This window comes from Rhinolophus hipposideros (genome assembly GCF_964194185.1).
Source record: "Rhinolophus hipposideros genome assembly, chromosome: X".
Classification (NCBI taxonomy): Eukaryota; Metazoa; Chordata; class Mammalia; order Chiroptera; family Rhinolophidae; genus Rhinolophus; species Rhinolophus hipposideros.
In genome coordinates, this window is record NC_138046.1 from 119,297,040 (window position 1) to 119,311,379 (window position 14,340).

At 40.6% G+C, this 14,340-nt stretch overlaps 1 protein-coding gene across 3 annotated transcripts in view; it reads right to left on the reverse strand.

Annotated features, from left to right (window-relative positions):
* The window catches only part of EGFL6 (EGF like domain multiple 6), a 52,669-nt gene that overhangs the window by 12,129 nt on the left and 26,200 nt on the right, over nucleotides 1-14,340 (reverse strand). For all 3 annotated transcript variants that reach the window (XM_081043161.1, XM_081043160.1, XM_081043162.1), the window contains exons 4-8: nucleotides 13,831-13,950; nucleotides 10,576-10,695; nucleotides 9,083-9,217; nucleotides 7,165-7,287; nucleotides 17-343 (exon numbers count right to left, since the gene is read on the reverse strand). In XM_081043161.1, the coding sequence (XP_080899287.1) occupies nucleotides 17-343; nucleotides 7,165-7,287; nucleotides 9,083-9,217; nucleotides 10,576-10,695; nucleotides 13,831-13,950 (825 nt within the window). The remainder of the gene's footprint in view (nucleotides 1-16; nucleotides 344-7,164; nucleotides 7,288-9,082; nucleotides 9,218-10,575; nucleotides 10,696-13,830; nucleotides 13,951-14,340) is intronic.

Sequence of the window (14,340 nt, forward strand, 5' to 3'; positions counted from 1 at the left end):
CAAAAGTGATACTCACAAAACACATCTCCTCGAAGGCTTTGCTCCTGTTCCACATGGTTCTTCAGGGCTGTCTTGTCTCTTTTCTCTTCCTCCAGCCCCTTGTTCTTTCTTTCTTCATTCCCTTTTTTTTCTCCATTAGAGCTCGCATCTCTGGAAACGCTCTCTTCAGAGTCGAAGGGCCGCAAGTTAACCTTAGGGTTGGGAGTCCCAGCAGGTTCTGTGATGACATTTTTAATTGTTACCTTCTTTTTCATGCTGTTTTTGTGAGCAAGCAACTTCTTGATTCTGTCTTTGATGGTACCAGGTGCTCTGACGACTTCCTTCACAGACTTCTCAGGAATAACTAAAACAAATAAAAACCAGTGAGAAATTCCACATTGGCTGATAATTAGATCACTCACAAAAAATGGAGCATTTAAAAAGTGTTAAAGTGCACTAAAGGAATGCTTCCAGAATCAACCCATATTTGGCTCTACCATTCGATACTTTAGGAAGAACTAGATTTGCATCCGTTTAAGCAGTTCCACTGTTACTTAGTATCTTAACTACCTTTTGTTAGAGGACACAGCTTTGTTTTGCTTCAGAGACTACAATAATGAAATACCTACTCCTACCAAGCTGGGTTACAGATCCCAAAGTGATGGATTATCCAGGGTCCTCTAATATTTCTGTTTTTACGCAGGTATTCTCCAAAGCTAGTGTTGTCCAGGTAGCCCTAGAGATTTGTCCAAATGTGACGTTCAAAGATTACAGTTATAGCATTAGGTTGAACCATGTAAATTACCAATAATGGGACATTTGTGACCTATAAAAATGGTGATTGATGGTTCAGTGTGGACATACCTATTTTTTCTTCCCCATTCTGTACCCTTCGAATTTCTTCACCTCAATCAATTACTCTCTAAAGCTAATGATTTTATTTTTTGAACGTTTAAAGAGAGGTTTCTATATTTACTGTCTTACATTCATTTCCTATTTCTCAGCACTAAATTAAATTGCTTTTAAAAATGCACCTCTGGATTGATTCATCATACCCCCAGTGGATCAATGACCCGTGGGAAAATATTAGTGTAGAAGAACTCAAGAGGTAGATAAAAGATCATTTAGCCTAACACATTTGTTTTGTAGATGAGGCAACTGGGTCATGTTAAGTGACTTGCCCAAAGTCACTCAGCTACCCAGGGGCAGAGGTAGGATTTGAAAGGATAAAGCAGATGAATGACTTCTTTTCCAGTCCTATTCCCACGACAGGTTTATTCCTCCTTCAGGGTTAATGGTTACTTTTCTCTAGACTGGTTTGAATTCCTTGAGATCTAGAATCTAAAGATGCATGCCCCCCATTCCAGGGACCTATTCATGATAATCAAGATTATCCAACTGATGTTAAAAAGTAACTTTTTAAAAATTAAAAACACTGATCTTTAAAATGAAATACATTGTCCTTTTATAAAATATCTAGGCATGTGCTAGTCTAGAACTAAGCAAGAAATGGTCTAAGGACACCTGAACCAATTTACTCAACTACTTGGACATTGTTTAGAGGGAAATGAAATAAGGGAGTAGACTGAAATACTATAAAATAAATCGGATTAAGATTTTATTAAAATATTTTTCTTGGCAGTGTTTTAATCTCTTCTCCTGCTCAGTTCCTTCTCCATCATTTGGCTGATGCAATCTGTACCAAAGTGGTAGAAAAACAAACAAGGAGAAGTCCACAATATTTTGGGTAATCAAAAGGAAAAGGAAAAATGCTTTGAAAATATATGTGCTCTTAATTAATACATTGCTTTCACTTTGAAATCAATATAAGGCTGTTATGATAAGAGCTACGTTTCCCTTTTCAATGCAATGTCCTAGTTATTTATCAATGTGACAGCCTATAGTTATAAGTTCAAAACCAACTACTACTAATAGAAGTAACACATCATTACTCATTTTCCTAACCTTCAGATGGCCTGTTTCAGCCTCTCTGCCAGAGGTCTCCTGTTGAGTTTTGATTGTAATGTGCTGATCAGATATAGACCTTCCCCTGGAAGCCCCACTGTGTAATTCTATCCATGGTTCCCTGAATCTTTTCCCAGGACCCAGCATGAAAAATGAACAGGAAACACCCATTCCCTGGACATTTCCTTTATGCAATCAGTAACATAAAACGAAGGACGTTTAATAAATAACAAGGAGGGAGTTTCAATGCACACCAGGCAAACCTAAACATCTGCTTTCAGTTTTTGCTTTGAAGTTTCGATTTTTCTTTCTTTTTCTTTTTCTTTTTTTAATCTTTACTGGGGAATATTGGGGAACAGTGTATTTCTCCAGGGCCCATCAACTCCAAGTCCAGTTGCTGTTTTCTCAATCTTTAGTTGCAGGGGGCGCAGCCCACCATCCCATGTGGGAATTGAACCGACAGCCTTGTTGTTGAGGGCTTGTGCTCTGACCAACTGAGCCACGCGGCTGCCCCTCGATTTTTCTTATTGAAAAAAAAAATCCCCTGAAACTAATATAAAAAAAAAATACTATCCAAAAAAAAATAAAATCAAGCCATCAGAATCTTTGTGGTGTCAACAATTTCACTCCGTTAGTATGGTAAAAAGAGAGCTGGGGCAAGGATAAAAAAGCTATTCATATGCATGACTATGAATGGATAGATTTGGTTTTATCTGGATATTGCTGTTTCAAATAAAACATAACTGATTGTTTTCTCTTAAACATTTCTTACTTATTGCATCATCTTCTTGAGACTATAACAATGTGAGAGAAAAGTGCAGTAGGAGGGTCTTTGACCCATTTGGGGATCTCAGATATAAAAACAGGGAATTCCAGAGTTTTCAGATTCATAGGTCAGTCTTCTGCAGATGAAGTTGGCAACTTCTCTTGGGAGACAGTTAAGATTTCTCTAAATATCCACTTGGTCCAAAACTTCTGCTGACCTGAAAATTGTAACTTTACTTAGAAAAGATCACTGATGTGAGAACATCTTTTTCTCAGGAGGAAGATGAATGACTTTGGCTTTCATTCGCCTGTGCTCAGTTCACCAGATGATCTGTTATCTGGCAGGGGAAATGCTCCTGTCATCTGTGCTTCAGACACAGTCCCAAAAGAAGAGGCTTAATCGAAAGGAGAGGCTTAATCGTGGAAAGGAGAAACTTAATCGTGGAAAAGAGAGGCTTACTGCACCAAGGACCCCAGGAAACAGGAAGTGGCAAGGATAACAGAAAAGCTAGCCAGGAGAGTTTGTCAGGGAGAGGCCCAGGAGAGCTCTCCATGCCAGAGGAGTAGCCGTGGGTTATGGGCTCACCCATCCTGCGTTAAGCACACAGCCCAGTTTCCTGGGTCTGACGCCTAGCTCTCACATCTTCTAGTGGTGTGCCCTCTATCCAATACTTAACTTCTCTTTGCCTCAGTCTTCCCATTTATAAAGTTGAGATAAGAATAGGGTTTTTGTGAGGTCTAAATGAGTGAATGCATGTCAATTACTAAGATCAGTGCCTGACATATATTCGGCTTGTGTTTGCAATTATTTTTAGAATTCACCACCAGACTGTTGAAAATCTGTTGCTGTGTTAAAAAACAAATGTCCAGGCCATACCTCCAAACTTCTAATGTTTATGTTATAATTGAAAGAGAAAAAATTGGAATGGCCTGGGTAAAGCAATACCTATGTTCTTGAAAATGGTCTGTATAAACTGAATTAAATCAGAAGCATATTTCTAATGACTGAGGAAGCTGCTTTTTGATGGGGAAAATTGCTCGATTTTTGTAAAGAAGCCATCGCCACTATTACTTCCACTACTAGTGCATGATTACTGAGCATTTAATATATTCTGGGCTGGAGCTAAGCCCTTTATATGGACATTTATTTATTATGTGTGGATTATGTCATGAAATCATCAATATTATGGACCTGATGCTATTATCTTTATTTTGCAGATGTGGAAACTGATGCACTGAAAGGTTAAATAATTTCTTCTCAGTCCACAGGTAGTAGGCTAGGGAGCCCAGAATCAAGCCAAGGTCATTTGATTCCAGAAGCCATGCTCTTGGTAACTCAATGCCACAGTGTCCCTTCCTAAATTGACTATTATTACTCAAGTTAGGTAATACCAAAATGTTGATTTTATTAGAATGAGGTACAGCTGCTATCAAATTAAGGCCAAATTATCTAAGAGTATTATTAATACTCACACATATTAGAATAATAAAAAAATATATAGATCTACATTTAGGGTGCTTCTTCCTCTGGGTACAGATGGTGAGTAAGGATAATCCACTAACTCCTCTTCTGTACCGCAATGTAGAGTCTGGATTTCTGAAAAACCAATGAACTCAATGCAGAGCACATTACAGAATTGCCCCACCCTATGAAGGGGGAGCTGGGTGTTTCTTTACAGACTCCTGGACCCACTGGTTGAGGGTTGTCCCTAGGGGTGTTAACTCTGGGTTGTACCTACAGGGCGCCGAGCAGCCTTCTAAAGAAAGCTGGAAGGCCAGAATGCACAGACAGTCCACTGCTCTGGGCCTAGCGGTGTGCATTGGAATATCTACCCCACCTCGCTGCCATTAGGGAGCTCCAACGGACTATGGTCTGGCTCATTACAAGCACCTACCACAGGACTACCATGATACCCATTTTGGATAGGAGGAAACTGAGGTTAGAGGGGTTTAAGAAACTAGCTAAAGGTCACAGCCAGTATGGGGCAGAGCTCAGATTTAGATTCAGGTCTTCCTAGCTCCTAAGTCTGAGCTGCTGAGCGTTACACCACATGGCCTGAGACAAGTGACACTGCAATGCACATGTCCACATTTGGTGGTGTGATGTAGCCCTCGGTCACATCCAACATGAAAACTGATTTACCGTATTTTGCCATGTATAATGCACACTTTTTGGCCCAAATTTGTGATGGAAAAATAAGGGTGTGCATTATAAATGGGTAGTACTAATTCCATATCTACATAAATGTTTTTAATTCTTTTATTTATGCTTATGAGTTAAAAGTGTAACTCTAGAAATCAATAACGATATTCACATGCAAAAGAATACCCTGCAATACGATAATTGGTTTTGTTGAACTTAAGACGAACTTGCAACGATGAAGAGTTCTTGGCCTTCTAGGATGTATAAATATTGTAAATTTGTTAGCAGTACATAAAATTTCTTGTATACCTTGTGTCTATTCTTGTGTTTTGTAATTATTTGTCACATAAATTTTCCTGTACCATGTTAAAAACTAAACGCTAAAATTCCTTTATAATACCAAAAACAAGTACCTAAATGTAAACAAATAAAAACTTGAATGAAAAAATTAAAACAAAAGATTGTTTCCCCTGAAAGTTTGGGCCAAAAACGTGGATGAGCATTATACACGACAAAATATGGTATTCAGTCTCCTCTCAGGGGCCTCTCAAGGTTATGGCATCCCTTCCCCACAACCCTCCTCCCCCCTACCCAATGCACAGGCAGCCAATCTCTCTTTCTTTGAATAAAGTTCCAGAAGGACATCTTGAGCACGTCTATACAGAGGGATAGAAACCACAGCATCGAGTAGCTAGAGACTACATGGCTGTTTAAGGCCAGAGCCGCCCCCCCCCTCCCCGAAAGTCTGCACAGTGAAACGCAGCATTTTCCTGCTCCATGTACAGACACCTGGCGGCCGTTTTTAAGAGAGAATGTAACCTCCACCCATTGGGCTTAGTCTGCTTTGGGAAGCCACTATTATTTCACATTCCTTAAAATATTTATGGGCACAATTTATACTTTTCCACACTATTTTTTTCTTCTAGACTACATGCTGCCCAGTTCTTTTGGCACATCTTCATGGAATTTGATTTCCAGACTCACTTTCTTTGGTTATATTCTTTTGTACACAGTCCATCCAGGGGCGCTCAACCACAGCCCACTGGGGTACTGTGAACCTTTTATAGGTGTGTTGCTCAATGTTTATCATGGGACAGACAATTTATTTTTGCCATCCCTGAATGGCCACTCTGTTGTGTCATAAAGAGCCTTGGCTGGATGGGGACATGAGATGTGATACAGGTCAAGGTACCGCTTGAAGCCATATTTACTAGAACATGTGGGAACTCTGCTAAAGGGTATATGAGAGAGTAGGGTCCGGGCAGTAAACAAATCTAGTCATGCAATGAGCCAAAAGGACACAACCAGAGGGACAATCCTGGATGACTTTAAACATTGTGACTTTAAACATCGCTGCTTGTCAGGGGAGTGATGGCACTGCAATGGTTACTGTCTTGCCTTGTAGACATTCCAGGTACTCATTGTGATTTCTACTTTTCTTTTCTTTCGGGACACACAGCAGGATTATATATATATTTTTGCCCCTACTTCCAAGCCAAATTAACTAAGAGCTGGTGTGTTATTGCCCATGCTTCTCTCGGTGCTGTGACAAACCTACAGCCTTGGACTGATACCATGGTACCAAAAGATGGTGAGACCTCTGTCAGTCCGGGTCCCTAAGTGATTACATTGAGAGGAAACACCCTGATAACTCTCTTCAGACAAGCACGAGTGAGAAACAAACCACTACTATTGTAGCTGTTAATAGCAGTAGCATTCTATTGTTACATATTCGGTTTATAAATTTAAGATTTTACCACCTAAGCAGTAAGGAATTCACAAGCAAGAACAGTGGGACTCTCTGCTACACATTAACAATGTGGATCCAGGTTTAAGGATGACAGATAAAATGACATTAACTTCATCATACTTTGTTTTGGTTGTGTATTGTTGAACTATTCCTGATTCACATGGTTAAAATCTTTAGCGATTCTAAACCCCTGACATTTTAGGATTGCTTCTTACTGCACCATGACCTAGCCTATCCTGAGAGATACATTTGCCCAGTGTCATTTGTCCTTAAATCTTATTTTCAGTATTTTAAAGTCTGCTGTGACCAGAAAAATATCCAGTACCCTTGCTAGTCTTTGATTTAGTTCCTACAACTTCAGTGAGTCCTGGACATGTAGTCCAATTAGCAGAGAAGACAAGACTGAGGCAGTTAAATTTTCAAATACTGCACGTGCACTCATGGGGGAGAGAGAGGGGAAAGGGGGGAGGGAGGGAAGGCAGGAGAGAAAGAAACAGGAAGGGGACATAGAGAGAATGCTTTATCAGGAAAAGTTAGGATGCCATGACCAAATGCTACTTACGAGAACACTGAAGTCCACTGCCTTTATATCCCTGCTTGCACTTGCATTGGAAGGATCCTTGGGTATTGAGGCAATTGGCGTAGAGGCTGCATGTGTGAGTATTCACAGCACATTCATTTACATCTAAAAACGTGAACATCCATGAACAACTTTGTGGTAACACAATGCGCTGAAAGACTATCATCCCTTACACTTGAGCAGCTCCAGGGCCAACCACCAACACCACCACCAAATTAAGTGTGGCCTGAGGATTGAGAGGTGTTCGTAACTCCCCCACTTTGGCCCAGAGCCCTGGTTTGCCTCCTGCCCAGTATGCAGGCAGTGTCTACAGCTCATGCCCCCTACGGCAATCTCATCTGCTTATCAACACTGCTGAAGTCTGGAAGACGTTTAGGTTGTTTTCTTAACTTTTCCATCTGTCTAATTTAGAACTAAATCACAATATCAGAAAATAAATTCTATACATGGAAGGGCTTAGAATTCCTAACCAATGAAGGACAAGCTGGGTTAGGAACTGTTGACATCATCTGCATTCACAGGTAGTTTGTTCAAAGACTGCCAGGAGCAAGGGTCAGCTGATCTGAGCTCATCTGCTGGATTTAGACTAGGAGAGTTTGCCAAATTCCACCCAGGTGAGAGGTCCATTAGCTCTTCACTTTCGAGCTACGCTTTTGTAGACATATGCACACAAAACAGCCTACTGTTATTAACTGCAAAGAGAGCTCAGATGCTAATATCAATCACTTTTAAAATCACAAAGATTTGTTTCCCTGGGAAGCTCTCCATGTGACTTTGCACCCTGTCCTTTGGAACCTCCCTGTAGGTATCAGGGAACAGGCTTCTGCTCTGTGACACAGCATCACTGATTACAGAGCTGGAACGGGTCTGCAGCAGGGCGTGGGGTCCAAGCCCCTGAGAAATGAGGATTTTACCAGACTGTCTAGGATGGCCTCTGTGATTGAGAAGATTTAAGAGAAGAGCTGTGGAAGCTTCACAAGACGGTTCAAAACCCAGGAACCGAGTGTTGTCCCAACACGATGACACAGGACGTGTCTAGCCCGGGACGCTTTGAGTGTAGGGTTGAAAGAAATCCTACTTTTCCCTCAACTGTTAGCTTTCCATGTCACGTGCATGTTTGCTACACGTTATGTGAATAGGATTCTACAGGGAGCCCGAATTTCCCTTCGCTGTAGGACAGGCCCCATCACACATTACATCAGGGAGATGGGAATATATCCAAGGGCTCCCCAAACACCCTACTTCACTTCTTCATCGAGACTTGGAATCCCTTCACTGAGGGATAAATATTTTTATTTCCCACAAATCAGGCCCATATCTGAGAGCAGAATCTTATCAGAGTGGTTTCAGTGACCCTGAAAAGGGGACATTTTAGGGGATGTGGGGCTTGAATCATGAAAGGGCTGAAAGAGAGAAAAGAGCACGTGCCTTCATCTCCATCTATTTTTCCAAAGCCACCCCTGATGCAAACTGTCATAAACAGATCACTAAGATCAAGATTAAATAGGCTTTGTTATTCTTTTTTTTTATCAAATACAAAAACTGCTTTATTGTTCCCATTTTTAGATATGTACTTAGATAAAGAATCAAAAATTAAAAATGAAGCCAACCAATTTTTTTTTAAAGGCCACAAAAATCACCTCAACATATTTGCCCCCATAACAGAACTGTACAGACTGAAGTTCCTTAATTTAAATCTTTACTGACTTGGCTTCATATAATTTAGGTCATCAGAGTTCCCTAAATGCCTGAAACATAAAAAGTGTAACCTTTTCTGTGTTGTTAAGCTGATCGGTTACAGCAGATTGCTCAACTGACAGACTAAATCAAAACAGCTGTAGAGAAAGCCTACAGGTTTGGTGGAGACAGGGAAAAAGGAAACAGTGACACCAAATCTTACCTATACAGTCATATCGGCCACTGATATATTTCAGCTCAAAACCAACATGACATTTGCAGTAGTAGCTTCCAAATGTGTTCACACACCTTCGGTTGTAGGGGCAAACGGCTTTACCAGAGGCACATTCGTCAATGTCTAGGATGTAGAACCAGAAGGTGTCAGCGCATGTGCACACACATACTACTACATGTCTGCTGAGGGAATTAATATTTTTCCAGCTATGTACATTACATAGCACATTTAATTTTTGAAAACAAAGTCAGATAGCCACACTGTAAGCAAACCAAATACACAAACATCTAAATTTTGCATTTTACAAAAGAATTGCTTTATTAGCAAGCTCCTCCAAGTCCTGTAATATTGACCCAAATCACAGAAATGTGGTTTCCTAAGAATGCACTTAGATATAAATTGTGGGTCAAGTGTAATGATGTAAAGATGCAACTTTAACAGACAATAGGCTTCCTTCCTTTTCTACCCCTGAGAGTCATGTTACACAGGTGCTGCCAGTTCTGTTCACCAAACCATTAGGACCCAGGCTTTGCTTTCACTTTCAGATATCAAATCAAATAGATGTCATATTGTTATTTTGGAACTGTGCTTACACAGACAAGTCGGCATTGGCTTATTTCATTGCATTCTTAAAAGAATAAATAAGTGATAGACTGACAAAAATTATTTTTCATGCATATCCTCTACCCCTTCCAATAAAAATGGCACCCAACAAATTAAAGAGGTGGGTGAGAATTTGGATTCAGTTTGGTCAGGAATTAGCCTTGTCATATAAATCTTATGTTACTACAGAGTACTAACCCCTATGATTCTAATTAAATCTTTGATTACTCTCAAAGAGCAGAGCCAAAATTTTCATTTACATGATTTTTAAAAAGTGTTTAACTGATTTAGGACCTACTTCGCTGAACTTTCTAAATGCAGTTTATCAAGTTATGTACAGTTAGGATAAATAAACATCCAGCACCTTGACTGAAAAACACTGGAAAACATTTCTACTACAGTAAGGAAGTAAGAATATTAAATCATACTGGTATTTCCTTATTTAGATCAAAAAGATTAAGAACTCTTTCAACATTCTGATTTGGTTTGACATCCCTTATTAGTGTTATATGCTCCTTGCTATAAATATTATGTATATTTTGTGCATTATAATTAAGTACAGTACTATGAGGATATACAATTTGGTGGTTAAAGTAAAATGTGTAAATATACTAAAATAAAATTATTTTTATTCTTTTTCCACTGTGGCATTAGGCAACCCCAAAATAATAGAGAAGTGTTCTTTCTAGCATCCCAAAGTATGTCTAGAGCATATATGGGTAAAAATGTTGTCTCCGAAATGGACATACATCTGTACTTTTGGGAGATTGTGATGTCTAGTCAATAAGCAGACTGTGATAAATGAAAAAGGAGGAATTCAGTAAAGGGAGCACTGGAGGGAAGAGGAGTAGGAGTGGAGTTGAAGTCAGCTGCTTTACCCATACAAATTCTTCCGTTTGGGGCCAGGCGGAGTCCCAAGGATGGACACAGACACCGTGGCCCTTCCTCTGTGTCTTCACAGCCGTACTGGCAGCTTGTCATGGCACATGTTCTCAAGTCTGAAAAAGTGGGCAAGGATTAGCCTTTTCCTTCCAAGATGAACAAAAGTGCTTACTGAGAAACAATCTCTGAATTCGGGGGTATTAAACCTAACACATAGATTGTTTTTAAGGGATAAGCTTCATTACTTGAGAACCATGGAAGAGCCAAATGGAATCTGTGCAGGAGTGGTGACTTGGTGGCCCTACAGTCTGTTTGGTTGGCCCATTGAATTTGACTGTCTTTAGGCAGGGCACACACCCCTCAATTCCCAATGATTGCATCTTTCTCATCCTGCACGAGCTCTAATCGCTGCTTTATGTCACCTGGCTGGTCTATACAGTTTCAAATGCAATTTCTGACGTAGGTGATCAATCTGAGTAATTAGGGTAAAGTAATTCATTCTAGAGATCTCACCATGCATGCGAGTCACAAGATTCGGTCTTTTAGGTGCCAGTATTTAAACATGGAGCAGATATCGCTGATTGGCTACCCGAAAGCCATTTTGGACCCCTTTTCTCTTGTCACTCCCATCATTGAGGCTGAAAAGCCAGATACCTGTATTTGGTTTTTGTCCAGTTTCCTTTTTAGCAACTAGGAGTGGCCATAAGACCCAGTGATGGCCAAAGAGATACGCAGATGAGTCTGATGGAGGGAGTGGGTCTTCTAGAAAAGATGCTGCTGCATGATAAAAGGGGCAGGTGTGAAGAGGTGTTCATTCACTGGTGTCAGTCCTTTCCCTTTTGTCTTGTCTACCTTAAATATACATGTGGCCAAGACATGGAAACAACCAAAATGTCCTTCGATAGATGAATGGATAAAGAAGTTGTGGTATATATACACAATGGAATACTATTCGGTGGTAAGAAAAGATGATATAGGACCTTTTGTGACAACATGGATGGATCTTGAGAGTATAATGCTAAACTAAATAAGTCAGACAGAAAAAGCAGAGAACCCTATGATTTCACTGATATGTGATATATAAACCAAAAACAACAAAAGAACAAGACAAACAAATGAGAAATAAAAACTCATAGACACAGACAATAGTTTAGTGGTTACCAGAGGGTAAGAGGGGGTGGGGGGAGGGAGATGAGGGTAAGGGGGATCAAATATATGGTGATGGAAGGAGAACTGACTCTGGGTGGTGAACACACAATGGGATTTATAGATGATGTAATACAGAATTGTACACCTGAAATCCATGTAAATTTACTAACAATTGTCACCCCAATAAATTTAATTTAAAAAAAAAGTCAAAAATATACATGTGATATCTGGAGTGGCCATATTGTGACTATGAGGCCACAAGCATGAGAGTGAAATCAATATCCTGAGGACGGCAGAGACTGAGTATTTGCTGAGCTGTTCTGGAACTGCCTGCTTCCAGCTTTTTTAAGCAAATGAGATAATTTAGTTGTATTTTCCTGCACTCATTGTTAAACATAACTTACGTCACAGAGATGCATTCCTTAGCAGGGGTCCAGTATGTGTGGATCAATTTCTATAACGGGGAGCATGATGAATATACTCCCTTCATCTACCCCATCTACAACATGCTGATCACCCAGCTGGACAAAAGAGACTGTAAGGGGTCAGGTGAAATACAATCAGCATCCAGGAGAGAGGTCCAGGGCTAGTTGGACACTTTGAGCTATAAACACGGAGGCACAGGTAACCAGTGTACATATACAGAAATAGACAAAGGGGGTACAGGGCTAGATACACAGGCTAAGGTAATGTAACAAACACCTACCCATGGTTATATTTCTAGTTTATTCTTCCTTCTCTTTAGTTGTCGTCTTTTAAAATTAATTTTCAAAATTTACCTAATTCTATCTTTCCATTGGGAGAAAGATATCTTTTTTGGCACTGACTAGGCTTTCATGGAATGTTTTAAAAACATCCATTAGCATATGTCTTTTCAAAAATGTTAAGTGATTACTATAAAAGCCTAGATAGTGGTTCCCACGGAGGAGGGGGGTTCTGGCAAAGTTCTATTTGGTAGTGGTTACATGGGTGCTCACCTTATAAGAATTCATTAAGCTATGTGTTTGTCTCTTGTGGGTTTCTGTTTAATTTATAATAGTAAGGCTTTTTTTTAAAAAAAAAACTCTTTGAATGCCTGCTTTATCTCTTCAGCTTGCTTGCTAAGAAGAATCTAGATGACTAGTGGTGTTGGGGCACTCTGCCAAGGAGGGACAGCACAAGGACCAGCCAGGGCAGCAGGGAGCCATGCGTTAGCCAAGATTTGACAACCGCGGGAAAGCCCAGGATGGGCTGGGGAGTCCACGAGGCTGCAACCATAGGAAGCTGGCAGACTGCACAGGCTCCAGGCTTGTTGGGGGTTGAAGGGCAGAGGAGAGATATGGGGAGAGGGGAGGGAGGAGGGGCGGGGGAATGGAGGATGGGTTTACCTTTCAGTCACAACATAAAACTTGAAAAGCCTTCCTTCTCAATAAAGGAATGGATATAGACTCTTACCCTCCCACAGGACATGGGTTTCTCTTTATCACAGAAGGCTTTTCTTTTTGGCAATGGGAATCACAATGTATTTCCAATAAGAGTGACTAACCTTTGAGCGTGGGGCAAGGGGCATGAGAATGGTGGTTGGTGTCCCAAGACGATGTCCCAAGATGGAATTTAAATTTATCACCTTCCTAAAACAATATGCTTATGTTCCTGAAGGAACCAAATATATCCCTGCATATATAGAGATAGATAATTTATTTTTCTCCTCGGCTAGTCTTTCTATTTAAAAAGTCAGTGTCCAGAATAGCCACATCCACAGAGACAGAAAACAGATGAGTTGCTGCCAGAGGCCATGGGGGGAGGAGTGGAGAGTGACTGCTAATGGGTGTGGGTTTCCTGTTGGGGTGGACGGGATGTTCTGGATTAGACAGTGGTGATGGTTATACAACACCGTGAATGTATGAAATGCCACTGAATTGTATACTGTAAAATGGGTAATTCATGTTATATGTATTTTACCCCAATTAAAGAAAAAAAGTGCTCAAAGATATTTTAGTCAGGGGCGATGCTAGAGTTTGTTTTTTTTTTTTCAATCACTCAAGGTAACTTTTCCCCAAGCATCAAACGGCAAAGTCATGCCTCAAAGGTTGACTGATAGCAGCCCAGATATTGAAACTTACTGGCACACGTGGCGTCTGGCATGAGCATGTGGCCGCTGAGGCAAAAGCACTTGTAGGTCCCATGAGTGTTCACACACCTATGTTGGCACGGCCGGGGTTTCACTCCACATTCGTTCACATCTGCAGGGGGCAGTTAGAACATGGAGAAAGGTGAACTGAATCGAGAAACATCCAGATGTGGAACGGAGTTGGCTTCCCTGGACATGGGGCAATGACTCGCCTCTCCTCCAACCTGCATTAAAGGGTTGGTGAGGATGTGGATCAAAGGGAATGGTCGTACACTATTAGGGCACTGTCAGTGGGAACAACCACTCTGGAAAACCGTTTGGTAGAATCTACTAAATCTAGATCTAGACAGACTCAAGACCTAGCAATTCCACTCCTGGGTGTTTACCCAACAGAAATGTGGATATAGCTCACCAAAAAACTCCCATCAGGACGATGGATAAACGACCGGTATACTCAAAGGAATACTACAGAGCAACGAGGCTGAACCCAGTACAGCTACAA